We start from the raw sequence: 27,028 nt of genomic DNA on the forward strand, positions 1-27,028 counted from the left end.
TTGCCCATTCAGCTCCCAAACCAGTCCTGGACTAGGGGAGTCTCAGAGCCTTAGCCCACACCGCCTCCCCATCGCCTCTTCCTTCTGAAGCCATCTTCCCATCACCAGACCTGGTGTGACCACAGGGAAGGGCTTTGGCTATTCTGGGGAGAAACATTTCAGCAGAGCACTGAGAATGGAGGCCAAGCGGCCAAGGAAGAGGGTCAGAGGGGGTGAATGGCCGGTGGGAATGAGGATGCTAGCAGAGCTGGACCAGGATTTCTTAGGAGGGAGAGTTCACGGGCTCCGGCTGGACGCCTGGCTTCCTTCCGCCCTGAACACCACTTGCTGGGTGGTTTGATGTTGTCACGTCCCCTCTCTGTGACTCCATCTATCAAGAGGTAACAACAAGATGAGCTCCAAGCCTCCAGCTCAATGTTATGACTCAATTCCCTCTCCTGGGGGAAGAACAATCTCTGAAGGCATTCTTAAGACCATCTTCCTCCCACACTCCAAGCGAAAATATAGAAAAGAAAGAAGCAAGGCTGGCAGGCTCAGGCCTGATGTGGATATGGGTCATATCCAGGGAGGGGCAGGGTCTGGATTTCTTCATCCTGTGGGCCAGACTTACAGGGAGCCGACTGCACAGACTAGAAGAGGCAGGAGGGGAGAGCTCTGTCTTCTGCTCCTCATTCCCTCGTTTTCTCCCTCTGTGGTCCTACCTTGACCTCCTAGGTGCCATGATCTGGGGAGGTGATGGAGCGTGGGAACTCCATGGCTTCAAGGCACCGTGGGGCGAGCACAAAGGTGTTTGGCGGCCTGAGGGAGACTTCCTGAATCACCCGGATTCAAATTCACTCAGCCCCGGTCCGCAGCAGCTGACTAGCTGCTCCTGGAGGATTTTCCTTATTTTGTCATCTCAGGACTGAAATTGTACCACGTGGCTCCCACTTTGGGCAAATGACTTGGCAAACCAGGAACACCTATCTTATCCCCAGACCACAGCCAGCTCCTCTGTTTCAACGTTCACAAAGGGGCCTCTGCCCCAGCTGTGACTGGGAGGTTTTCTCTCTGAAACAGTGGTTGGCGTTAAAGCGACAGTTAAGGGCTGTTTGTGCTCCCAAAGAATCTCCACTTTGTTAACTTGCTTAATCGCCTGCAAAGCAAAGTCTCAGAGAAGCTGCCTGATGAAGACAGATTCTTTCCACCCCTCTGTTCAAACCAGATGAAGTCTTGGCCCACCAGACACTGGCCAGTCCCATAAGACCAGGGTTGCTGCCAGACACCTGGCCTGGGCCATAATGACCTCTTTCTAGAAGCTGCCCCCCGTTTTAAAAATGAACAACTTGCATTCATCTTTTCAGGGTCCCAAGCTTTAAAAAGATCCCCAGGCTCAGCTGGCTGGATTAGCAGGGCCATCCACACATTCATCAGCTTGATGAATCCATTCATTGCTCAACTATCTGCTGAGCAGTGACTGTGTACCAAGCACCGTTTTTAGCACTGAGAACATCCCGATGAGTAAAGCAGAGGCAACTTCCTGTCTTGGGGAACTGACGCTTTCATGCATGAATGAAATCATGAAGATGTTGGTCTCCAGACCTCTCCAGAGCTCTCCCCGCCACCCCAGCCAAGCTGAAACCCTCTCATTTCACACCAACACCCATAGCAAAGGCAATCTTGGCCACATTTATTGTACATTTACTATGTGCCAAGCACTATTCACATATTATCTGTTACACATATTATCTCATGAATCTCTATAACACCCTCTGAAGGTCATCCTCTCATAGCCCTGGCTTGTGGCTGAGGAAACCAAGGCACAAATAGAGTTGCACAAGCTGGTAAGTTGCAGAGCCAGTATTTGAATCTAGGACATCTGACTGCAGAATCACAGTGGTAGTCACTGAGCCATTCCACCATGCTCATTTAGGTCAAATTCCTTTTTTCAGCGAATCACTGGGTCTGCTTTCCCTTAACATTCCACGGCACCAGAAAAATCTCTAGTGCTGGCCTAAGGATGAGGTTCCGTTACAAGTGACTGGAAGCTGCAAATCACAGAAGCTTGAAAACGGAGTATGTTCCTTGAGGCTGGTGTGTCACTCCATGGTCGGGCTCCTTGTCTCTTGGTTGCTCAGCTGTGTGTGGCTCAAGTGCATCTGAAGAACACAGGTCTGCTGAGGTGTAGGTTATGCACATTTTGGCCAAACACCGTTGAGGATTTCATCAACAAAATTAATGACTCCATTTGATTTTATTCTGTCCATCGGTTCACCTGGAAGGGGCGCCTATAATCCTTGGCCATACATTTTACAACTTGACTCAACCTGGCCTCCCGTCTCTCTAAGCATAGTGCACGTCAGCCTGGGCATTCTTTACCTCTCCCTTGAGCTGGATTTTGTGTTTCTTGTGTCCAGAAGCAAATAAATCATGAAGATAAGAAAGTTTAAACAACACTGCAATCCTTCTAAAGGCACGTGCTCATCTACTCATGTTTTTTGTAATGGTCGCAAAGGCATGTATTTCAATTGGAAAAGAGTTTTTCCTCCACCTCTCCTCCATCCTACTTCCCCTTATGCAATGCAGCACTGAGTGGCTATGAGCAATTTGGGATCCGGCTAAGGAGAAGCTGAACTGGAGATACATTTAATTGGGAGTTAGTGGGATATCTTAGTGGGACATAATTCATAGTTACTTTTGGGTCATTGCTTGCACTCATGCACTAGTAGCGTCTTCTAGAAATACTCCTCCAACCCACTGGGCTGACTCATCAGATGAGGTGACCAAAAGGAGCAAGGTCAGAAGTGGTATCATACGACGACGATTCTGTCCTGCAGTACCCAACAAAAAGCATGCGGATAGTGGAGGAGGAAGAATCAAAGAAGCTAGTCTGGAAAATTCTTTCAACTATCAAAACTAAAATATTAAGCATAACATGCAGTTCGCATGTCTTATAAAAAATGAAGGATTTTTTTCTGTCAGAAATAAATGAATAATGCAGCATATAAAATTATAAATGTATCACACTACTTTGCTCTTTAATAAGAATCACACATATAGAATTTGTAAGAACTTCTGTACTTTGTATGGTACAACACTATGTTTCTAGAAACACTGAGCATTTCTGTGTGTGAATTCATATGTCTAATACATCACAACAAATCAAGATTGTATCTTACCTTATCTGATGCATCTTGTCATGATGAAATCTGACAGTTCCAGAAGAAATGATACACACATCAGTGACAAAATATGACCTGAAGAAATGAATGAATGAATGATATAGCACTGAGAAAAGTCAAAGCGTTAGTTGCTCCGTTGTGTTCAACTCTTTGCCACCCTCTGGACTGTGGTCCTACAGGCTCCTCGGTCCATGGAATTCCTCAGGCAAGAATACAGGACCAGTGAACTAATATTAAAGATATCACGCTGCTTTCTAGACTTAGTGACATTTAGGGTATTTTTCAATTTTTTCAAGTTTGTGATTTGTTGTCATTTCTTTCCTTATTATAAATACTCACTTTTCGCATTTGATTTTCTATTTGTAATTCTGCATTCCTTTTCTTAAGGTAATTAAGTTCAGCCCCACAAACCTGTATCCACTCCTCTCTGTGTCTCATGCATTTCCTGTTTTAATGGAATACATTCTCCAGTATTTGTCTGAGAAAAGGTGTGTGGGAGTTTGTTGTTTGGAGGTTTTACTGGTTTTCTTTCTGTTTTAGATTTTGAATGTCTAAAAGTGCTCTTTTTCTACTTTATCACTTAATTGGTAGCTTGGATATAGAATTCTTAGTTGGAAATTATTATACCTTCACAATTTTGAAGGTATTGCTTCACTGTCTTCCAGCTTCCAGTGCTGCTGCTGGAAATCCAAAGCCAGTTTGATTTTTGTTTCTTTGCATAAGACCCTTGAAATTATAAAATGTTCTCTTTGTTTATAGGCTCCTGAAATTTTGCTGTGAGGTGCCTTGATGTGAGCCTGTTTTATCCATTGTGCTGGACACACCATGAGTCTTTAAATCTGGAACTCATGTCATTCCAGGCCTGGTGAATTTCTTGAATTATATTACTAATGATGATTTCTCTGCTTAATCTGCTATCTCTATTTTCAAAACCCACTAGCCACATGTCAGATCCCCTGAACTAGACCTCTAATTTCCTTACCTCTTCTCTCCTATTTTTTATCTTTATCTTTTTGCTTTACTTTCTGGGAAATCTTTCAATTTTTCTATTTATTTTTTAATATTTACTATCATTTAAAAAATTTTCCAAGAATTCTTGTGGGTCCCTGAATATTCATTTTTTTATTACTCCCCATCCCTACAGCATAAATACACTGTTGTCTGTTATTTTTCTAAAGAAGTTAGAAATTGTTTTGTTTTATTCACTCTCTTTTCTCCAAGTGCCTTTTTCTGTTTGGTTAGTTGGTTGATTTTGACTCTATCATGTTGGCTGCTTTCCTCAGATGTCATGAAATCCTATTGTCTGGTCATATTTAAAAATGAGAGATCAAAAAGTTTAACTTGTAGGGCTGATCAACTGTGAATGTCATGGGAAGAATCTGGTTAGCCTCTTGACGGGGATAAATGCCTGTATCTTTAGGTCTTTCTTCTTGAGCTTGTCAGATTCTCCAGAAGAACACTCCTTCCATCCCTAGTATGAATTGAGACTACTGGAGTTTGAGGGGAAAACTGGGGCCAGGCACCTAGGGAGCTAAGCATAAGGAATATATTTGTTCCTTTTATCTACCTATTTTCCAGAATGTTTCCTAAGCCTACAGCTATGCCTAGCACTTCTCAGCCCGTTTTCTCACTTGTAACCTCTTCAGAAAACAATGCTTCAGACTTCTGCTTAGGGTCAGTTGCCCAGCCAGGAGAAATGGAGGACAGCTTCCAGAGATCGAACTATAGTTTTTCAGCTTTCTTCCAGGTTTCATTGTTTTAGCCCCTTCTTCACTCTCCCATTACAGAATACCTTGTGCTGCCAGTTCCTTAGTGGTGGTTTTTTTGTTTGTTTTTGTTTCTTTTTGAGAACTCTATGGTATAAATCATGCTATTTCCCAATTTTCCCCTCTACTGGCTTACAGTTTTCACTTACCCATCTGCTTTCCAGTTTCTAAGAGGCTGTTGTCTTCTGCCTGCTCCCCTCATCTTTGCAGGTTTACGTCTTTTACAAAAAAAAAAAAAAAAAAAAAAATCCCTGCTTTGTAGCTTTTGTAGGGTTTTCAGAGGGGTCAAAAATGCTTAAAAGATGCTTGCTCCTTGGAAGAAAAGCTATGAACAACCTACACAGCATATTAAAAAACAGAGACATTACTTTGCCCAAAAAGGTCTGTCTAGTCAAAGCTATGGTTTTTCCGGTAGTCATGTATGGATGTGAGAGTTGGACCACATAGAAAACTGAGTGCCAAAGAATTGATGCTTTTGAACTGTGGTGTTGGAGAAGACTCTTTAGAGTCCCTTGGACTGCAAGGAGATCCAATCAGTCTACCCTAAAGGAATTCAGTCCTGAATATTCATCTGAAGGACTGATGCTGTAGCTGAAGCTCCAATACTTTGGCCACCTCATGCAAAGAACTGACTCATTAGAAAAAACCCTGATGCTGGGAAAGACTGAAGGTGGGAGACTGCAGCTGCCTGGATTTCTTTCAGTTCAGAAATGACTTTTAAAAATTGACTCTTTCCATTCAGGCAAGTTTGTAAAGAGAAGACATTTCCAAAATTTGGCAAAGCTTTGTTTACATTCTTCCATGAAGCAAGCCATTACCTCAAGACATCTTGATTTCAACTAGAGAGGTGGGTTGTCTTGCAAAGGATGCTGAAATGCTTCCTCATTTCCTTGACTCTTTCTCACTGTTGCCATTGTCTGGAACTACTACCAACCCTCCACATCTGAGACTTTGTGACTTTTGTGTCATTTATGGAAGGTTCATTTAAGACTTCCCTGGTGGTCCAGTGGTTAAAAATCTGCCTGTCGATGTAGGCAACATGCACCCAGTCCCTGATCTGGGAGGATCCCACATGCCTCAGAACTAAGTTGGTGTGCCACAACTACTCAGCCCACACGCTAGAGCCCGTGAGTTACAACTACTGAGCCCACGGGTCACAACTGGAGAGTAGCCCCCTCTTGCCTCAAAGGAAAAAAGTCCATGAGCAGCAACAAAGACCCAGCGCAGCCAGTGTCACTCTTCCAGAGAGTCCAGTTAAGCACACTTCGGAGACATGAGATAGTAAAAAGATAACTTGTTCCTTAGGCTTAAACTTATCACAAAATATTTCTAGTATTTTCAATTCAACTCATTGCCACTCCATTATTATCATCATCATCATCACCATCATCATATGTAGAAAACAATGGAGTTATGGATGCTAGCAAAAGATGCTGGGGTATATATGCCTACTTACAATTAGGAAAACAGACAAAATCTGCTTTACTCTCCTGTCAGCATAAACATATTTGAAGGATGTTTAGATTTTCTGATAATTATTTTCTCTTGATTAATCTGCCCTCAATTTCTAGGGGAGAACCAAGAGCCTCCCTACTTTTCTCATCCTCTTCCTTCCCTCTAGGCCTCAGCTTCCTCATTTGTCTTCCAAGTAACTGGAAGGTAAACTGATGTTCCCTCAGCTCACAGTCCATTGGTGGAGGAGGGGCGGGGCGGTCATGTCCACAGCCAGGACGGCCCTTCATCCCTCATCAACTGTGGGCTTCCTGTAGACAGAGGCTGCTTTATTCTCATCACTGAAGACACACAGAAGGAAGGGGATGACTCTCCTAAGAGATGGTTTCTCACCCCTGTTCCTGATAAGAGTGGGAGCAGCCTGGAGAAGCTCAGTTCCCCCAAAATAAAAAAAAAGTGAGAACAGGACACAGACCAATGCTCTTGCATGTACTCTGCTTCCAGGTTATTCTGGGTGACCCTGGCCCAGTTGCTAGCTGCCCACTGGCACAGGCAGACCCAAGGGGGCCTTTGGAGTCATTCTGATAGAACCCTGGTCTGCTAGCCGGGAGTCCCTGAACCATCCACTGTCTCTCCTTGTGACACTGTGACCCTGGACTTGTGTGGCCTGCAGAGGGGGAAGGAGAATCCACAGGACCTCAGAAACCAGAGAAAGGCAGCTGGGAGGAGGGAAAGAGGCCTAGGGTCATTCATTTACAGCCCAATGATTGGAATAAATGCCTCAGGCCAGTGCCATACATACTATTCAGAATTCAAGGAAGGGGGGCCCCTGTGGACCTGTTCAGGTTTCTTCTCTTGGCCCTCTCCAGCCTCATGTATTTATTCACTCATTTCTTTCACTCTTCAAAAATGAAACAAAGCAACTCCGGTTGTGCAAACCCCTTTCAGGGCTATCAAATCCTGCCTGCGCAAGTTACTAACTGGCCCGGGGACCTTCGGAAGGTTTCGTAACTGGGTAAGTCTGTTTCATCTGTTCTGCGGAAGGGTTACTGTGAGCATTAGAAACACTGTCCATGAAGTGCCTGGGGTTGGTTGCGGGCTCATCATTCTGAAAAGAGTACCAGTAGCATCGGCCTTAAAAGTCCAAAGCCTGCAGCCCAAATCAGGAAGCAGAGGCGGAAGCCAGTGCTTGGGTGTTCCACAGACTTGATTTCCCCGGAAAAAGGGCTGCACAGTGGCCTCCTTTGTCTCCCAGACAGTGAAAGGAGGGCAAGTGTCTTCCCCAAGGGAGACTTTGGCCCCTGTAGAGAAAGTCATGAGAGGGACGGCGGCTAGACCGCGGGAAGGTGGTTGCCGGTCACAGTGCTCCAGGCGAGAGGCGGGAGTGGAGGCAGGAAGGGGAGGAGGACAGGGAGGAGGGGACTGAGCCGACCAGCTAGTGCTCCCGCGGCGCTGGGCGGAGTCAGGGCCGGTCCGCCCCGCGCGCAGGTGAGCGAGCCGGGGTGGAGCGCAGCGCCTCGGATGCCAGGCTCGGGGGCCCGCGGCCGCCACTCTGCACCACGGGCCACAGTCGCTTTCCCCGCCGAGGCCCAGGCGCCCCGGAGCCATGGCCAGCCTCAACTGCGGGGTCACGGTCGCACTGCTGGGGGTCTTACTGCTGGGCGCTGCGCGCCTGCCCCGCGGAATGGGTGAGTGCGGCGCTGAGGGGACGCTGGGCGCTGAGGGTCGCGACCGCCCGCCAGCCGACGCCTGGCGGAGAGGGGCGCGGGTTGCCGAGGGTGCAGGGTGGGGCGGGAGCGGCGCAGTCCGGGGGGTCCCCGGGACTGCCCGGCGCCGGGGGTGGGGGTGGGGGGCGCGGTGACCGTGCCCTCCTGGACTCCACGCCATCTCGCCCAGGACGCAGGCCTTGCTTGGCACGCGGGGAGCCCCGCGGTCGGGCGCCCGAGTCGGGCGCCGAGGGAGAAGGTGGAAGGAAGGGCGCGCGGAATCCGGGCCCAGGGACCTCCCTGAGGCGGCGCGCCGCGCGCTCGGGCGCTCAACCTGGATTGTTGGTGGCGCCCGGCGGGCCGTGAGGAGGGAAACTTCCCTCTCGGGTGCACCCTCTTACCTCAGCGCCCCGGCCAGAGACGGGGGCGAGGAAACCGTGGTTTAGCGTCACCACATCCTAGCTTTCTCCTCACCTTTCCCCCCTGTCCGCCCGCTCTTTTCTCGCTGTCCCGAAGTTCGGGAACACTCATTCCACAAGGAACGCGCTCCTGCGCCGCGGAGGCACGGCAGCCCCGGGCCCTCGCACCTGCGGGCGGTGGACCCTGACGGCGGAAGGGGGCCGGCGGAGGGCAGGGTCCGGGCTGGGTGGGAATCCGGGGTTCCGGTGGGGGCGGGGCGGGGCGCGCAGGGACCCCCCCCCCCATCCCGGCTGCCCCCGAGGAGATACCCTGCGGGCCCTGGAAGTATTAAAACCACAGGTCACCTGGTCTCCTCACGTAAGAACCTGATTTGAAGCCTTCTCTGAGACTACTACAGGTTTTGTGTGGTGATTTTTTTTTTTTTTTCCGTTGGAAAGAACTACCCAGGAAGCGATCTTTGATTATTACCCTTTGCTGCATCTAAGGGGACGTTTGTGTTTGTCAGACAGACAAATTAGAGGATATTAAAAAGAAGGAAACTAAGCGGATGAGTTGAACTTGGGCGTTCCGGCAACTGCCATCATGACAAATCTGAGACGGGAAAGCTTCCTGGTTCTTTTCCTCAGCGGCGTCAGGCGACATATTACTGCACAGTAGATGGGATATTGGACATACTGTGGGCGTATTTACTGTATTTATTGTAAGTTAAGACTGAGTTTTCAAGATTTCCCTTGAAGAAAAAAGTCAGCTTAAGAAAAAGTAACTTAGCAAATGAATAGGTGTAAATGTGTGTATGAGAAAAAAGTGTGCCCACCAGACTTGGGAGCTGTCTTGAAACTCCGGGAAGTGTCTGAGATGTTCCCGGTTGTGTGTGATAACAGTTGAGAACTCCAGTAAGAATCTGATGTAAATCAAAGCATCCGTACATTACTGATCAGAATGACACCCTGTCCTGAACTGGCTTGTGTTCGGTGTCTGATTCCTCCTTGTGGCCTGGGGAGGCTGCCATTTTGGTCTCCAGTGGAGCCTGTCCTTTCCAGGAAGTTATTAACTGTTGGAGCCTGTGTCACCGGTTCATTGCCTAAATACAAGGAAGCCCAGGAACTTGCCCCTTTCACTTTCTTAAATCCCTTCTGTGTTCTTAGGAACGAGACCTGTGAGGCCACATCACTGGGCTGAACTAATGGTTGCGCCTTTTTGGTTGAAGCAGTCACAGAGTACATTTGCTTTGCCCAGAAGTTTCTAGAGCCTGTCCTGAAAAGACGGAGAAAACCAGAGAGCCTGGCACATTAGATTTATTTTATAAATCCCTGAACTCTCTTAATAGTCTTCTGAATGAAAATGAAGTTGGTGTCACTGCACAGATGGAAATGTAAAGGAAAGTTGACATCGTTGTGGGGTGTGTTTGAGTTTGGTATTCCTACCAGCTCCCCCACTTCTAAGAATGAAGGACTGATAAAGTTAAAATAATCTTGTTAAAACCTCAACTTAGTGGCTTTCTAAGAATTACTCAGGTACCAGAGTCTGGGTCAGTGACCCCATTCTGGCTACCATTGTTTCTTCCAAAAGTATGAGTAGACATCAAATGATGTGTTCGCTTACCTGGGTGAGTGTGTGAGTTCGTCATTCTTCAGATTCAGATGAGGAGCTGGTGCCTGTTGTCTGGAATGTGTAACTGGCAGAACTTCTGGGTCCTCCCCCCAGCCTCCCCAACACCCACACAGCCTTGTGTGAGACAGTCACAGACCGCTGCTCTGCTGGTTGTATGATGTGCCCGGGTGCTCACCTCAGCCTCCAGGTTTACTTCAGGTGCCAGCATCTTGTCTGTGATGACTGGACCGTGCTCCTCAACATTCTTCTAGGGGTTCTCCCAAGCTATCAATGTGGGGGAAGGAAGTTGAAATTATTTACGTATTTTAAGTACTATATATATTGTTGTTATTGTTTAGTCAATAAGTTGTGTCCAACTCTTGGAGACTCCATGGACTGTAATAGCCCACCAGGCTCCTCTGTCCATGGGATTTTCCAAGTAAGAATACTGGAATGGGTTGCCATTTGCTTCTTTAGGGGACCTTCCCAACTCAGGGGTCGAACCCGTGTCTCCTGCTTGGTAGGCAGATTCTTATACACCATGCCTCAGCTTTGATTTTGCTCAGTGGGACTGGCTTTGGTTTGGATGGAGAAGAAGGGGAGTTTGCTGGTCAGAAGGACCCATGATTGAGGTCAAGATGGCTGGACTGCTAGGGGATGATACAGTGCTAAGGCTCTCCACCTGGGCAATTAAGAAAAGTTCACACCCTTTCATTATCATTCTAAATTATAAAAATTATTCCACAATCAAATTATTTCAAACCTCTTCCTACCACCTTGTAATTAACCCATCACTTTCTCCGGGGCAGCTGGCAGTATTCCAGAGAAACAGGCAAAGAGAGCCAAGTTCCCTCCCTCACCTCTTTGTAACCTTGGGTTTGTATTCAGTACATCAGTGTTGTTTTTCTTTTTTTAATTACTAAGTGCTACTTGTAGTAGCTAACACACATTGAGCTTCTGCTCTGTGCTGGTCATTCTGAGTATTTTATATGTAAGCATCTCCCACTTAACATCAGTAATTCATCCCTAAAAACCAGACATTATGCATGAAAACACTAACTGATACCCTATGTCTCATTATTTCTTGTGGGACAAACTGTAACAACCCATTGCACAAAACGCAAACCCTCAACAGTTTCTAAAAGCATAGTGAAACACCAGGAGATACCAATATATAATTAACAGCCAATTCTATTAAATGTAAGACATCCCTTCCGAATTGCAAGACCAGAATTGCAAGATGTTTATGTGGCTCTTTGTAGACAGTTACTTTGTGTGTAGTAACTTCCTGCACCCCTTTTTGTTGGCACTCGGAGCATCTCCACTAGATCCTGACATTCTGCCTCTGTATGTACAACATACATTTTGTTTAAAGTGTTGTGTTGTGTTTGGAGATGTAAACATACATGTTTCCTAAATAGACATTGGCCAAAAATAACTATGATGGATGGCAGTGTTTGAGTAATGACAGCTCAGCTGTTTCCTCTTGAGAAAATGTACATCAAGAGTCATTAAGCTCTCCGTCCTCAAGCACGTACTCCTATAACCCTGGAAATAGAGGAGCACAGAGACGTGAAGTAACTTGCCCAGGGTTACCCAGCAGGTATGTAGTGATGCTGAGATGCTACATCACCATGCCCCCTGTGTGCAGTGGGGCTCCTAAAAACAGCATTTGCTGGTCATCTTAGAGACAGTGTCTGCATGCCAGACATTTTTAAAAATGTACATATTTCTTTATTTGGCTGTGCTAGGTCTTAGTTACAACATGTAGGATCTAGTTCCCTAACCAGGGTTTGAACTGGGGGTCCCCTGCATATGGAGCTTGGAGTCTTAGCCAATGGATCACCAGGGAAGTCCCTCTTTCATTTTTTTAAAAAATCAGCAGTTACTGAGTGCTATGTTCATATCTGTTCTAGAAATGTGTATGTGGTTTTTTTTTAATTGAGATCACATTTGTTTATAACATATAAATTTCATGTATACAGCATTGTATTTCAACTTCTGTATATCCTATAGCATGTAAAAGTCAATCAGTCATGTCCGACTCTTTGTGACCCCATGGACTATACAGTCCATGGAATTCTCCAGACCAGAATACCGGAGTGGGTAGCCTTTCCCTTCTCCAGGGGATCTTCCCAACCCAGGGATTGAACCCAGGTCTCACGTGTTGCAGGCAGTTTCTTTACCAGCTGAGACACCAGGGAAGCCCACGCTACAGCATGCTCACCACTAAAAATTTATTTTCCATCCCTCCTTGTAAAATCGATCCCCTTTTCCACATTTGTGTCCCCACCCCCCATCCCTTCCTCTCTGGTAACCACTACTCTGTTCTTTGAATGTATGTTTTTGTTTGATTTGTTCATCTATTTTGGTTTTTTGTTTGTTTTTTATATTCCATATATGCATGAAGTCATAGAGTATTTGTCTTCCTTCATCTGACTTATTTCACTTAGTATAATATCCTCAAGATCCATCCATGTTATCACAAATGGCAAAATGTTTCATCTTTTTTGTGGTTGAGTAGTATTCCATTGTGTGTGTGTGTCTGTCTGTCTGTCTCACTTCTTTATCCGTTCATCCATGGATGGGCCCTTGGGTTGTTTCTGTATCTTAGCTATTGTTAATAATGCTGCTATAAACATTTGGGTACATGTGTCAAATTAGTGTGTTTGTATTCTTTGGATAAATACCCAGAAGTGGAATAGCTGGATCATATGGTAATGTGTATTACTTTTAATATTTAAATAATTTAAAAGCTATGCTTAGAAAAATATCTGTTCGTGTTAACATAATTTCAAATAGCACAAAATGGTCTGTGGGAGGAAAGAAGTATGTCCCCTTCTATGTCTGACCCCAGGCCTTCTCCCAGAGGCAGTTGTGATTTCTTATGCATTGTTCCTGAGCATGTACAAGTTAACGAATGTTTATACCACCCTTCTTTACACAAAGAGGAGCATAAATATATAGTGGAGGATGTATTCCATATGTTTCCTAATTTTTTTCACTGAGCAATCCATCTTGGTGCTCATTATATACCAAAACATACAGAATTATCATGTGCTTTTTGACAGCTGTACAAAGGTCCTCATCATGAGAACGCCATATTATATTTAATCAGCAGCTTATAATGGATTGTTCCCAATCTTTTGTTGCTATACATTGAGCCTCAGTGACCAATTTGCAGTTGACTTGGTTGGATATATGGACAAGTTTATCTATAGTTGAAATTCCTGGATGAGGGGCTACTGGGGTTTGTACAGAAAGTGAAAGTCGCTCAGTCATGTCCAGCTCTTTGCAACCCCATGGACTATACAGTCCGTGGAATTCTCCAGATCGGAATACTGGAGTGCATAGCCGTTCCCTTCTCCAGGGGATCTTCCCAACCCAGGGATCAAACCCAGGTCTCCCACATTGCAAGCAGATTCTTTACCAGCTGAACCACCAGGGAAGCCCAAGAATACTGGAATGGGTAGCCTATCCCTTCTCCAGGGAATCTTCCCGACCCAGTAATTGAACCAGGGTCTCCTGCATTGCAGGCAGATTCTTTACCAGCGGATCTAGAAAATGTCAGAGCAGGTCGAAAAAAGTGAGTAACAGTGGAATAAGTTAATAAGTGGTAGTGCCACCTGTGAATCTGGGCACTTTAACTTCAGAAGACAAGCTCTTAACCACCCCCAGGCTGCAATTTACTCCTTTCCGTATTCTTTCCAGTTGAAACTAATTATAAACTTTAGACAAGGGAAATATTTTGAATCTCCTTTCAAATACTCACTTCTGGTTTTGTGATCAGAATGCCATGAGCACGGTGTATCAAGAAGGCTGAAGATGCGCCTGGGCTCTGACACCTCCCAGGTGAGGTGTTTGCACGGAGGGCTGTTGGATCCTTAGTGACTTTTTACCTTGATAAGTCTAATAGTAAAGGTGTGACACACTTCCAGCTGCTGTAACACAAACCCAAATGTGTCTAATGGTTCAAACACAAAAGATGTTTATTTCCTGCTCATAGGCGGCTGTAAACACCAGTCTGCTCTCTACACTTGCATTTCCATTTCTTCTCTGGAAACAGGTTTCTCAGTACTATTTTTCTAGATCCCATATATATGCATTAGTATATGATATTTGTTTTTCTCTTTCTGACTTACTTCACTCTGTGACATATATACACTACCATGTGTAAAATAGATAATTGGCGGGAAGCTGCTGTATAACATTGGGAGCCCGGCCAGGGACTCTGTGATGACCTAGAGGGTGGGATAGGCAGGGCAGGGAGGCCCAAGAGGGAGGAGATATATGTATAATTAGGACTGATGCACGTTGATGTATGGCAAAGACCACCACAGCATTATAAAGCAGTTATCCTCCAATAAGAAGTAATAATTTAAAAAATTACATAAATTTAAAAAAAAAGGCCTTCAATGGGATCTCCTCCAAGCAGTGATATGGAGACCCAGGCTTCTTCCACTTTCTAACTCTACCATCTTCAAGAAGTGTGGCCTCTCTGTTCATCCATATCAAACCTATGGTCATGACAAGGACTGTATTGTCCTGCACATTCACCCCTGTGAACCACATGGCTTCACAGTATCCCAGCCTGGTTTGTTTGGTTTGGAAATTTCTAAACAGTAATACCAAATTTGTGATAGAATGCAGTAGAAAATCAGAATTTGTTTTACTGACTTGCACTTCACACAAACATTTGTAAAACTTTAAGTTGTTTCTTCAGATACTGTACTTAAAAAATATCTTCACTTTTCACTTCTCTCCTGAGTACAGCCCAAGCCAAGGGCACCACTGAAGGCCTTGTTGGTCTGACTTTGGCTGGGAGGGGCTATCCTCTTGAACGGGCCATCCGTTCTGCCAGAGGGAAATACAGTATTCTTTGTGGGTTTCCTCAGTGGCTCAGTGATAAAGAATTCACCTGCAGTGCAGGAGATGCAGGTTCAATCCCTGGCCAGGAAGATCCCCTGGAGAAGGAAATGGCGACCCACTCCAGTATTCTTGCCTGAAAAATCCCGTGGACAGGGGAGCCTGGGAGGCTACAATCCAAAGGGCTGCAAAGAGTCAGACATGACTGAGTGACCGAGCACAATATTCTCTGAGGCCATTAACCACCTCCCCTGAGAGTCTGAACATCTTTAAATAATATTTAATATTTGGAAAATATTTTGGAATATTTTGAAAAAAATTATAACTGTTCATGAGCACAAATGGTAAGCTTTCTTTGTTTTTAATGAAGTGTAAATATTCCCTACCCTCAGTGACAGAAAATCAAAGCCTTCTGGGGGAAATGTGACATTTCTGCAACAACGAATGGGTGCCAACCTGCTGCCTTTGGCTGGGACAATGAAAGACAATCTTTAAGATTAAGTTCATCAACTTTCCAAGTCCAAAAATCACATGGAATTCAAGTCAAGCTGTTGTTTTTGTTTTGAGGTCTGCCCACTTGGCCATGTTTGGTGTCACACAATGCTTGGAGCCATGAGGGCGACTTCTCAATACTTGACAATGTGTGGTCCAGCCGGAGCTGGGCTAGGATGGTGTATGTCCAGGCATGTGTTGGATTCCTTCAAGCAGATGCTTTATCTTCCATCACTGAGCTGGTCATGGGGACATCAAGCTATTTCCAACAAGGATGTATGGCAAAAACATTTTTTAACCTGAAGACAACTCATAAGCATTTGTGAGAGGTCTCAGGACATCCAGCTTCCCTGACGGCTCAGATGGTAAAGGATCCGCCTGCAGTGAGGGAGACCCGGGTTCAATCCCTGGGTTGGGAAGATTGCCTGGAGAAGGGCATGGCAACCCCCTCTAGTATTCTTGCCTGGAGAATCCCATGGACAGAGGAGCCTGGTGGGCTGCAGTCCATGGGGTTGCAAAGAGACATCATGGAGGATGCAGAGGTGGTGAGAAGAAGCCCCTGCATGGGATGGGCTCAGGGTATCTCCTGGACCCAGACAGACGCTTGACCCTGGTGCAGAATGGCACATCGGCCACGGCAGGGAGGCAACGAGCCAGCAGCACAGAGGGTGAAGTTACCATATGTTGCTGCTCCTGCTGGAAGTCCAGGGCAGCAGGAGACACTGTCTCAGGAGGAGTCAGTCTGGGGCAATGGGTCATCTTCACCAACAACCACCTGGCTGACAAGTCTCACTGGAGAGCAGGACCTCAGACCATCTTCCAGGCATGGACCCAGTGAAAGTAACATCTGTAAATCACTCAGCACAGTGTCCACCCTCGAACGGATTCCTCGCTTAAGAATTGATACTACTTTGATTATCTAAATTGAGCCCGAAAAGAACACTGAGATTTTTTTAGCAGCAGACCATCTGGACCAAACTGCCAGGCCGTTGTCTATGTAACCAGGTTGCTTTGCGGAGATGTTTTGGTTGTTTCAGCCTCTGTAACTACACAGTGTGACTCAGGCAGTATCGCAGTAGTCAGCTTTGGGCCCTTATGAGGACATCTGGGGAAGCTCCTGGATTAAAATCTGCAAGAAATCAGTGACACAAGAACATGTTTTGCTTTTGTGTGTGTGTGTTTATTTTCATCATGTGTTTTTTAAATTTTTGTTTTGCTTGCACTGCATCTTCATTGCTGCACGCAGGCTTTCTCTTGTTGCAATGAGTGGGGACTAATCTCCAGCTGGAGGTGCGTGGGCTTCTCATTGCGGTGACTTCTCTTGTTGTGGAGCTCAGGCTCTAGGTGTGCGGGCTTCAGTAGCTGCAGCACACAGGCTCAGTAGTTGTGGCTGAGTTGCCCCACGGCATGTGGAATCTTCCCAGACCAGGGATCATACCTGTGTCCCCTGCATTGGCAGGCGGATTCCTAGCCACTGTGCCGCCAGGGGGGTCCTAGAACATTTTTTAAAAAATTGTTTGCAAGTGAGCAGTTGCGCGCATGCGCACACGCACACACACACATGTGCATACACATAAGCACACATATTTTCTTTTAACCAAGGAACTGACCAGACCGGTTTTATATAATGTAAACATCATACCCAGTTACACATGAGAAATGAAGAGAATACCCCAGTGGGCTTCTGAAGTTTACAACTGTCCTTGTGAGTAGGTCTCAAAACTAAACCAAGCCTGAGCCGCAGTGTGCCAGGCAATGAAACCAGAGCCAGGTATTCTGTGGAACCTGGCAGGGCTGCCACCTTTCACCACTGCTGACAGGTGGAAGGTTGCCCAACTGCTCTGAAGTTGCTGACAGTCTTATCAGGGACTTCAGCCGTAGGCTGTCAGGAGCAAGTTCTCAACTTACCACGACAAGGAAGACGTTTTTCAAGTAGTAAACAGTGCTCGGGTCATTTTGCAGAAGCCCATGTCAACGTGAACAAACCCTAGAAATAATGTCTTCCAGCCTGCCTGATCTCAGCCTCTGTGGGAATACAATTCAAGTTCCAGCCAGGAACCTGGCACACCCAGGAAGGTGTGTCCCGCTGGCACCTTGAAACTCCAGATAAACATCTTCTGCTCCTTCCCCTGGTCACTGGAGACTGGAAACAACCCAAATATCCATCATTAGAAGACTGGTTACATTAATGATGGTGCATTTACACAGGGGAATGCTACACTGCCATTTAAAAGAATGAGATGTACAGACTTGGAGAGGATCCCCCCGACCAAGGTATACTCTGGAGGGGAAAACACAAGATTCAGAACAGTGAGATGGTATGCTACCTTTTGGCAAAATGAAATAAAACAGGAGTGCCTTATGCATATGTATTTTATTTTGTGCTCCATGTATCATTTATCTAAAAGTATATTTTTCAGCTTTATTGAGATTTAATGTGCATACCATAAAATTCACCTCTCAACTGCACTGTTTGATGAGTCCCATCGGGTGCATGATACGTTTCAATCCCCCTGTGACGTTCCTCCAGATCCCTTTGCAGACAGTCCCTGCCCCTTGGCCCCTGGCAACCATTTGTCTGCCTTCTATCAACACAGTTTTGCCTTAAAAATAGTTTTAAATTAAAAAAGAATTTGGAGACTTCCCTGGTGGTCCAGTGGTTAAGAGTCCGCCTTGCAATGTGGGGGACCCAGGTTCAATCTCTGACAGGGATCTAAGATCCCACATGCCACAGGGCAACTAAGTCTACTTAGCCACAACTACTGAGCCCATGTGCCACAACTAGAATCCACACACCGCAACAAAAGTTCCCGCATGATGCAATGAAGATTCTGTGTGCTGTAACTAAGACTCAGCCAAACAAATAAGCAAAAATAAATTAAAAAGGATTTAAAGCCAGGTAATGAATATCTCAGTGATTCTGTCTTCAGAAGTCTACAGATGCTTCCTGCAGGAATTTGGTTGTATGGAAGGGATGGAGTAGAAGTATTAAATCACTAGGAATCAGGGAACTAATGACCAAAACTGATTTGTCCACCCAGAACAACTGTTTTTGAAGAGCAATTTGCTGCTTTTCCCACCTCCTAACCACTGTTAAGTACTAGCATTGAGCAGACCTAGAGAATTTGATTTTTGCCTAGAATGTCTTTAAAAGCCCTGGCCTAGTCTTAGGTCATTTGGTAACAGATCCCATTCATTCCACAGATGTTGGAGGCCCATTGTACTGGACACTCAGAGGTAGAAAATCCTAGTCCCTTGCTCTCTGAGGGCTCGCCTTCCAGAAGGGATTCACACATGTAAACCAGGAGCTACAAACAGGTGGCCTGGGGGCCTTGGCCAGTTCTGTTTGATGTGTTTTGGAAAAAAAGCTGAATTACAACGTGCTTAGTAGAGCACGTTCCCTCCGATTCAACAAAGAGCCTCCTTACTATGTTGGCTTTTCTCATTTATATTATCTGCTAGGGCCCCGAAAGCATTTGAGTTTGAGACTCAGTGTGGTAAGTACAGCAAAAGATGTGTGTGTAAGAACTGCAGTAAAGGCTGGGGATGGTGAACACCTTCTTCAGGAGGGAAAAGAGGAGGAGGCGGCAGGTCTTCTGGTGCCTGAGGTCTGTGGAACGTCACAGCAAAACCCTAAGACAGGCCCTGGGGCAGAAGTATGGCACGGTCTTTCATCACCAGTAATCACCAGTGTTGTTTCGATATTTTAAAAGCGTTCTCTCACCATCTCTGAAAAGACAGCTTAGGAAGTGATCCTTTAACTGAATGTCATGAAGAATCATCCTTCAATGTATGACTTCTGATTGGAGACCAGCTACAGGAGCAAGGCAGAATGTAGTTTGAATGATGATTAAAGGCCTCATTACTGTGGGATTTCCTCACTGAGTTTTGTTCCCATCCTCCTCTTCCTTTCTTGGCAGTAGCACTTAGCAGCAGGACCAACTCCTACTGTGAGGAAGGGGAAAGGGCTCTGAACCACAGCCTTTGCCCCTTCCAGGAATAACCATCTGCTCGTTCTCCCACCTGCCAATGCTGTGTGCTTGGGATCCAGGCTCCTGAAAACCTGCATCTCGGCACTCTTGGTCCTTCCACTCAGTCTTTCACCTCCCTGAATGTATGGCATAATTATCTTAAGATAATTAGCTAGCTACACCCCTGGTACAGTCCAGGTACCAATGCAGCCACCCTAGTTGATGTAACACCCTCCATAACGACTATCCTTGTTGATACCATTTCATCCATGATGGCTGAACACCTAGCATGTCCATTCTTGTTGATTTGACACCTCCTATATCAATACCTTTCATAACAGCCTTCCTCGCGGACAAACACCTTCCATAATGGCACTCCCCATCAATGCGACACCTCCTGGGGGCTGTCCCGACCCCTCTGGATGAGGAAAGCGTGTGTCTGTCTGGCCCCAAAGTGTTCCTGGGGTGTGTAGCCTTCCTCTGCTGACCTGCTTTACCTTGGGGCTACCTGGTTTGCCACAGGAGTCAGCTGTGTTGACCTGACCCATGTTCATTTGAGGGAGCTTTGTTCAAAGACTTATTCTCCAAGTCAGGCTGTGTGGGTGGATCTCCCCTCCCCCTCCTCTTGCCTTTAAGACTGCTAGAAACAGTAGTAACTACAGTAACCGTGGTGGTCATTTCATGATGTATATAAGTCAAATCATTATGCTGTACACCTTAAACTCACACGGTGCTATTTGTCAACGCTGCTGCTGCTGCTAAGTCACTTCAGTCTATGAGATCTCAATAAAACGCCAAAAAAAAAAAAAAAAATTACTAAAAAAATCAATGGAAACACCACCAACAAAAGGTACTAATCCCTAGTCCCTAAAACAGGAGGTTTAGACAAAAGGATGTTTTCCAAGTTGGCTGCAGCCCTGGCCCCTGGAATATGATACACCCACATTCCCCAGTTCTGTCCCGCAACTGATCAAGAGGTTGCGTCTCTGCAGTTAAGAAACAGATAGACCTGGTGTGTGTAGATTCTTATTTAACCATCTCCCTACTAGCTTTTTATCAGAGGAACTAAAGCAACTGGTCTCTGATGGCAAGGTGAGACCATTGGCAAAGGACTCCAGGGAACACGAAAGAAATGGGAATTTCAGTAACTTCCGAACTTCTGGATGGCAGGGCAGAGAAAGGCCCCCCTCCTGCTGGCGCCCCTGAGCGCACACACAGATGGGTTTGTGTTCTGTGTTTTTGGCCACACCATGCGTCACGTGGGAGCCCCCCACTGGAGACTGAACCCACACCTCCTGCAGTGGAAGACTCTTAACCACTCTTCCACTAGGGAAGTCCCCAAATGGGTTTTTTTTTTTTTTTTAACTCTGCTCCTTTGATTCTTCCCCATCTGTCCTTGTGATCCTCAGTGACTTTTAAGGTCGTCATGACCAACACCTCAAGGTCTGGCAAAATGAATCTTTTTAATATTTCATAAGATGTTAATGTGATTTACATTGGCCCTGTAGCACTTTAGCATAGCATCATTAATTATGTACAGTGGTCATAAACTCAGTATATTTGTTTAATTGTGCAATCACCGAGTGCAGAGTCTCTTACTATGCACCTTTCTCTCCCTGTGTAAACTTTTTTGAAATCATCCTTCCACTCAGTACAGTTCCATTCAGTCTGGAGTTAAATGTTAAAAGCCCAGGTCTTAGGGTGGCAAGAAGCCTTAAAATGGCCACGGTCTCAGAGGGGTTTACACATAGATGTGTTCGTTTACTCCAGACTGTGGTCCAAACATTTTCCTGGTGGCTCAGTGGTAAAGAGTCCACGGTAAAGAACCCAGGAGACCTGGGCTTTTATCCCTGGGTCGATAAGATCGCCTGGAGAAGGGCATGGCAACCCACTCCAGTATCCTTGCCTGGAGAATTTCATGGACAGAGCAGCCTGGTGGGCTCCAGTCCATGGGGTCACAGAGTCGGACAAGACTGAGCATGTACGATGTCCAAACAGCTCACTGCCTAGTTATGTGTCTCTAAGATACATCTTTGATACGGTGTGTGTCTTTGATCATAAAAGGGAAAGACACAACAGAAGGATTTAGATGGCTCCCTGCAAACCCATCCCCACTTAAAAACAAAAATAATTCAAAGCACAAGTCCTGGAAATAGCCTATCGTGAGTATCTACATTGGAGAATCATTTAGTTACTTTAGAAAATGACTGCATCACTGCATATAAACTTCTCGCCTAAGGAATTCGGAAATTAAGAGTAGGAAATGAATGCATGGCCACAATGGTCCTCTGTGTTGTTAAACAATTCAACAAGTCGGATTGATTGAGAATGCACAAGGTTCCTTCTAACCTTGCTCTTGGAAGTTTATTTTATTGTCTCCATGATTGTTCTAAGAGCTATGAAAAGAGTAAAGTAGTTTCTAATGGGAACCGTGGGTCTCTTTTACTGAGCAGGTGAGAACATGATGTCCTTTGAGCTCTGAAGGCTGGGCCCAGCCTTGTGCATCTCTGTATGCCAGCGCCTGGCCTGGACCGAGCTCACCATCCCCTGGAGACACGTGGCCACAGTCAGCCTTCTTACGATGGCAGCACCGCCCTTCCAGTCCCAGGCGCTTTGGGATCCGTGGGCCCCGGTGCAGACGTGGCCAAGTCTAAGAACTATACCACTCACAACCAGTCCTGAAAATGGCACAGAAATGGCATCAAGAAGCCCCGATCACAATATGAATCTGTTAAGGGGGAGGACCCCAGCTTCCTGAGGAACATGCACTTGGCCAAGAAGCACAGGAAGAAGGGCCTGAGGAAGAAGCTGGTCCACAGTGCCAAGGCCATGAGTGCACGTGCTGAGGCTGTGGAGGCTCTCAGAGTCCAAGGAGGTCAAGCCCAAGATCCCAAAGGGCGGCTGCTGCACGCTCAGTCAGAGTACCTACACTGCTCACCCCTAGCCCAGGAAACATGCTTGTGCCCGTATCGCCAAGAGTCTCAGGCTCTGCCGGCCAGAGTCCCAGGCCGAGGCTCACACCAACGCCCAGTCACCGGCAGCTGCAGCTGCGGCTCGTACTCTGGTTCCCAAAGGTGCCCAGGCGCCCACAAAGGCTCCAGAGTAGAGGCCTGGAGAAGGAGACGGCAACCCGCTCTGTATGCTTGCCCAGAGAATCCCATGGACAGAGGAGCCTGGCAGGCTCCTCTGGGGTCACAAAGAATCGGGCACAACGGAAGCAACACAGCCCAGCACAGTGGCCTCTATCTGCCAGTGTGAGGACGGGAGGGCTGGTGTGACCCCTCTGCTGCTGCTGTCTGCATGGGGCCGGTGTCCTCTGCCATTTGTGCAAATAAACCTGAGGCAGGACCGGTCGAAAAACAAAACAGTTGCAGCACCCAGTTGTCTTTGGGCCTTCCGCTTCTCTTGTGCGTGCCCTGGTCCTCCTCCTGTGGCTTCTGCATTGCCCTGCCCCCTGCCCCCGCCCACCCAGGGCAGGTCTGGGTCCCAGTTCTACCCTGGTGTGAGGTTGTACTTGGTCACCCCCAGGCCCTTTGTTTGTAACTGTGGTCAATGTCCACTCCTTCCTGGTGTGTTGACTGATGATGGCAGTGTTTAGTGTATGGGCTTAAAGTGTGGCCCTGTTTTTTAAGGAGTCTGTGAAGCTCCTGTGCTGGCATGGAAACCAACTGTGTCGTTTCCAGGAGCTCCAGAGAGCTCCAGTTCCATAGTCCTTTATGTTTCATCGCAGAGAAGACTTCGGGGAGAGCAAAGTGATAGATGAGTGAAAGTCTTAGGCGCTCAGTTGTGTCCAACGCTTTGCGACTCTACGGACTGTAACCCTCCAGGCTCCTTTGTCCATGGAATTCTCCAGGCCAGAATACTGGAGTGGGTAGCCGTTCCCTCCTCCAGGAGATCTTCTCAACCCAGGGATCAAACCGGGGTCTCTTGCATTGTAGGCAGATTCTTTACCACCTGAGCCACCAGCGAAGCACAAAAAGTGATGGATAAGCAGTGATTTATCAGAACAGGATGTGAGGTTTACAAGGGGATGGGCGAGAAATTCTGTGCCCTGAGAACTTACCGGGCTACAGTTTTTTATAATCAAAGGAAAAGTGGGGAGGGAGAGAAAAACTTCTTTATCTTTCTTGAGTAGGCGTGATGCTTCCATCATCAGCTCCTCCTCCAAGTTGAGCAGGGGAGTTTTCTTGTCCCTACATGGTCAAGCTAGGTCCACAAATTGTTTGTGTGTGTCTGTGCAGAGAGCGTGTCCTAACTTACTGAGTTCACTGGGCAGGATGTGGGTCTCCATGGCGCCATTGTTTCATTGTTTGGGGGCACGTCTTGTGCTTCTGCTGTATAGTTCTGCTGCCAAGCAAGCCTGCTTGGTTTTGTGGTTAAGCAAACCAACTCTCTTGAGTCATCATTAACTCACAGGGGTCTCCATATTTTTCCTACTTATAATCCCCTAGTGGGAGTAACTATTTAATCACCTATTTTGTCCCTTCACTCTGTCCCTGTCAGGATGGCTGGCAAATTCTCCAGTTGCTTTTGGGGGCTGAAATGAGGCCCTGTCCCGTGGCCTCCTGTCCCTCCAGACTTCCGACAAATGCTTCGCATGCCCCAGCCCTGCCCCAACCACCACGTGTGTGCTCAGCCGCTTATTTGTGTCTGACTCTGCCACCCCCATGGACTGTAGCCCATCAGGCTCCTCTGTCCATGGGATTTTTCAGGCAAGAGTACTGGCTTGTGTTGCCATTGCCTTTTCCAGGGGATCTTCCCAACCCAGGGATTGAACCCATATCTCCTGCATGACAGGCAGATTCTCTACTGCTATGCCACCTGGGAGGACCCACTCAGCTTCTTTGTGGGGATGCTGTGTGTGGGGGGGCACTTCTTTTTTACTCCCCAGAAAGAGAATGAGAAAAGATTTGCCTGCTACTGCAAAAGGCTGCTTTTCCCACACCAACCCAGGGAATAAAGTGGGTGGAGTGGCGAGGGGGACAGGGTTGGGGCGGGGGGAGGTGTGCCTTCTCAGTCAGGCCCTGCCTGATTTCCGAACCAGTGAATGAGGGAGCAGCTTTACAGCTCTGATACCTGGAAGGACAGGTGGGAGTCTCCTACCAGGAGAAGGTGTTTCCTCCCCAGCTAACCAGAGGTCTGGGTTGAGATTCTCAAAGCCCAAGTAAAGAGGAAGGAGGTTCGGTAGAGGGGGTTTGGGGAATTCTCCTTAAATATAGGTGTGATTTCGCCCATGAGGCCCACTGACCGTGGCCTTCAGAAGTGAGCCTCTCCAGCCCGGATTTCTGGAGATGCTTTTCTTCCAAGACCTGGCGCTGGCCCTTTACACCCAGTGCTTCGCTCTAGAATGATGGCTGCTTTTTGTCTGCCACCAACTCAGCCACTTGCCTCCCACACCCACAGCCCCCGGGCAAGCCTCACAAAGCCACCCACGTCTCCACACGCCAGGTTCCCTTTTCTCAGGTCCTTGCCCGGAGTTACTGCCAAAAAAAAAAAAAAAAAAATCAAACAGAGGAACCACACCCCAAACATTTTGAATTCCGGGAAACTGTCAATCTTCAGTTTAAATTCAGAACTACATTTGCAAATAATTTTGAAGCAAAGTGACTGTTTAACTATTTTAAACAAATGCCTGTCCCTTTTGATAGCCTGAAGAGTCCCTAGCAAGCCAGCCTCTGAAAAATGTTTCATTCCGTTTTGCTTGACTGTTGGGGAGAGTAGACGGTTCCCATCACCAGGCTCCTGGCTGGCCACGTGTGGAGTTCTCTGGGCAGGGCTGGGTCTGCCATGAGCCCGTGTTCGTGTGCTGGGCTCCAGTGTCAGACTGCTCAGGCTCCAGCCTGGCCCTGCCTCTTACTAATCACATGTGCCTGGGCAAGTTTCTTGACCTCTCTGAGTCTCGGCTTTGTCATCTTTAAAATGCGGATTAACGTTAGAACATGCTCTGTGGGGTGGCCGTGGGCATTTTATCAAGGGCAGGCACAGACCCTGCACGTATTAAGTACTCAGGGTTATTCTGAAGGCTGGCCTGGTATCTTTACTCCAAAGGCTTCTCATCCAAGAAAGACTGGTTAGTTTGTGAAATAGCAACTTGCCTTGCAGTCATTCTGGATATGAATATGGGAAATTAACTATTTCCAGGCTGGAAGATGGTTGGTCTTCCCGCCACTGGTGAGAATTTCCCCTTGGTTTGCCAGTCCATGAACAGACCTGGCCAAGGCCATGCCAAAGAGATGCCTGCAGACCGTGCGGCCCCAGGTCCACTGGATTAATAACACTTTAACTTTGGTGGTGTGAGAGTCTGGTACTCACTCCTAAAATAGGCCCCGTTCTGATGGGTTATGTTGGTACCCATGCCCAGGCCCTCGGTGTCAGCCAATGACTCCACGTACTTGATCACAATGGCAGCACTTCCTCCTCTCCTGCTGGTTGATTCCACCAGCTTTGGCAACTTCCGGGAGGGCAGCTCAGTGCAGTACCCTGGCAGGTGGGGAGGGCAAGTGTGCGGAGGTCAAACCAGAATCTCCCAGTTGCCTCCTGAGCTCAGCAGACAGGGACATGAGGTCACTTCTCTGAGCCTCAAAGGGATGCTGAATTCAAATGAATCAGCACACGTGGAAGGACATTAATAGCTGGGCAGGGCTAGGCCAGGGCAGGGGAGGCGTGGAAAATATAAGGAAGCACTCACCCTTGCACAACCCTGAGTGTGATGGTTTGCCCCCAGGCACCTTACCTGCCCTGCCCTCTGCCGGCCCAGCCCAACCAGGACTCTGGGCTCTAGATTGAGAGCCAAGCTGCTGCGACAGTTGTTTCTCTACTTAACACCCTCAGCAACGCCCCACGAGTACTGCCCCAGAGGTTATAATGTGCTGTCTGTCATTACTAATATCAACAATAACAGGTAACATTGATTGACTACCTGGCACCGTTCTAAGCAATTCACAGGTACTTTGTCATTTAGTTCTTACAACTATGCCATTTTTACACTCTTTTGCGGGTAGGAAAAGTATGACACAGAGAATGTAAGGAATTTGTCTAGCGGGATGCAGCTGGTAAGTGGTACCAAGCCAGGAATTGATCCCAGGCAGTCAGACTCTAGCATCCAAGCTTTTCACCACGACACACAGCTGCCAAGGTATCCTCGTCCCACTGGGTGAAGCCCGAACTCCATGGCAACAGCCAAGCCCTTCCCAGCCTGGCCTCTGCCTCTGTCTCCGGCCTCCTCGACCCACTCTCTAGCCAAACCAGACTCCCTGGAGTGGCTCCAAGGAAGGTCTTCTTCACACCTGTGACGTTGCACCTGCCGTTCCCTCCGCCTATCTTTCCTGACACCTGTTTCTCTGCAGGCAAACCCCTTCCTCATTTTTTAGACCCCGCTCTTAAGTCTGCTCTGTGAAGTCTTCCTTGACCACCCCCACACAATTCATAGCTGACCTCAGCATCTTCAGAGTACCTTGACCTTCCTTGGTGCCCTCAAGTTGCTGACTATCCGGTGGGGTCACACAGGGCAGACAGACAGGCAAACATACACTCAGTTCTGTGAATTCAGCAATTGCCTCCCATAAGGCAGGGGTCCTCAACCTCCAATATCTAACGCCTGAGGA

General features: G+C 47.1%; 1 protein-coding gene, 1 long non-coding RNA gene and 1 pseudogene across 2 annotated transcripts in view; 2 read left to right on the plus strand and 1 right to left on the minus strand.

The window, feature by feature from the left end:
• Window positions 1-1,908: 1,908 nt before the first annotated feature.
• On the minus strand, window positions 1,909-8,696 carry LOC133046039 (uncharacterized). Its single transcript, XR_009690396.1, has 3 exons — window positions 8,560-8,696; window positions 3,159-3,236; window positions 1,909-2,138 (listed from the first exon to the last, which is right to left on the minus strand). It is a non-coding gene; the product is annotated as an uncharacterized LOC133046039 (long non-coding RNA).
• The window catches only part of CDCP1 (CUB domain containing protein 1), a 57,119-nt gene continuing 37,947 nt past the window's right edge, over window positions 7,857-27,028 (plus strand). The window contains exon 1 of the mRNA XM_061128833.1: window positions 7,857-8,067. Within this exon, the coding sequence (XP_060984816.1) occupies window positions 7,986-8,067 (82 nt within the window). The 5' untranslated portion in view covers window positions 7,857-7,985. The remainder of the gene's footprint in view (window positions 8,068-27,028) is intronic.
• LOC133046172 (large ribosomal subunit protein eL29-like) lies at window positions 21,936-22,530 on the plus strand (annotated as a pseudogene).

Source organism: Dama dama, chromosome 24 (genome assembly GCF_033118175.1).
Source record: "Dama dama isolate Ldn47 chromosome 24, ASM3311817v1, whole genome shotgun sequence".
NCBI classification, from domain to species: Eukaryota; Metazoa; Chordata; class Mammalia; order Artiodactyla; family Cervidae; genus Dama; species Dama dama.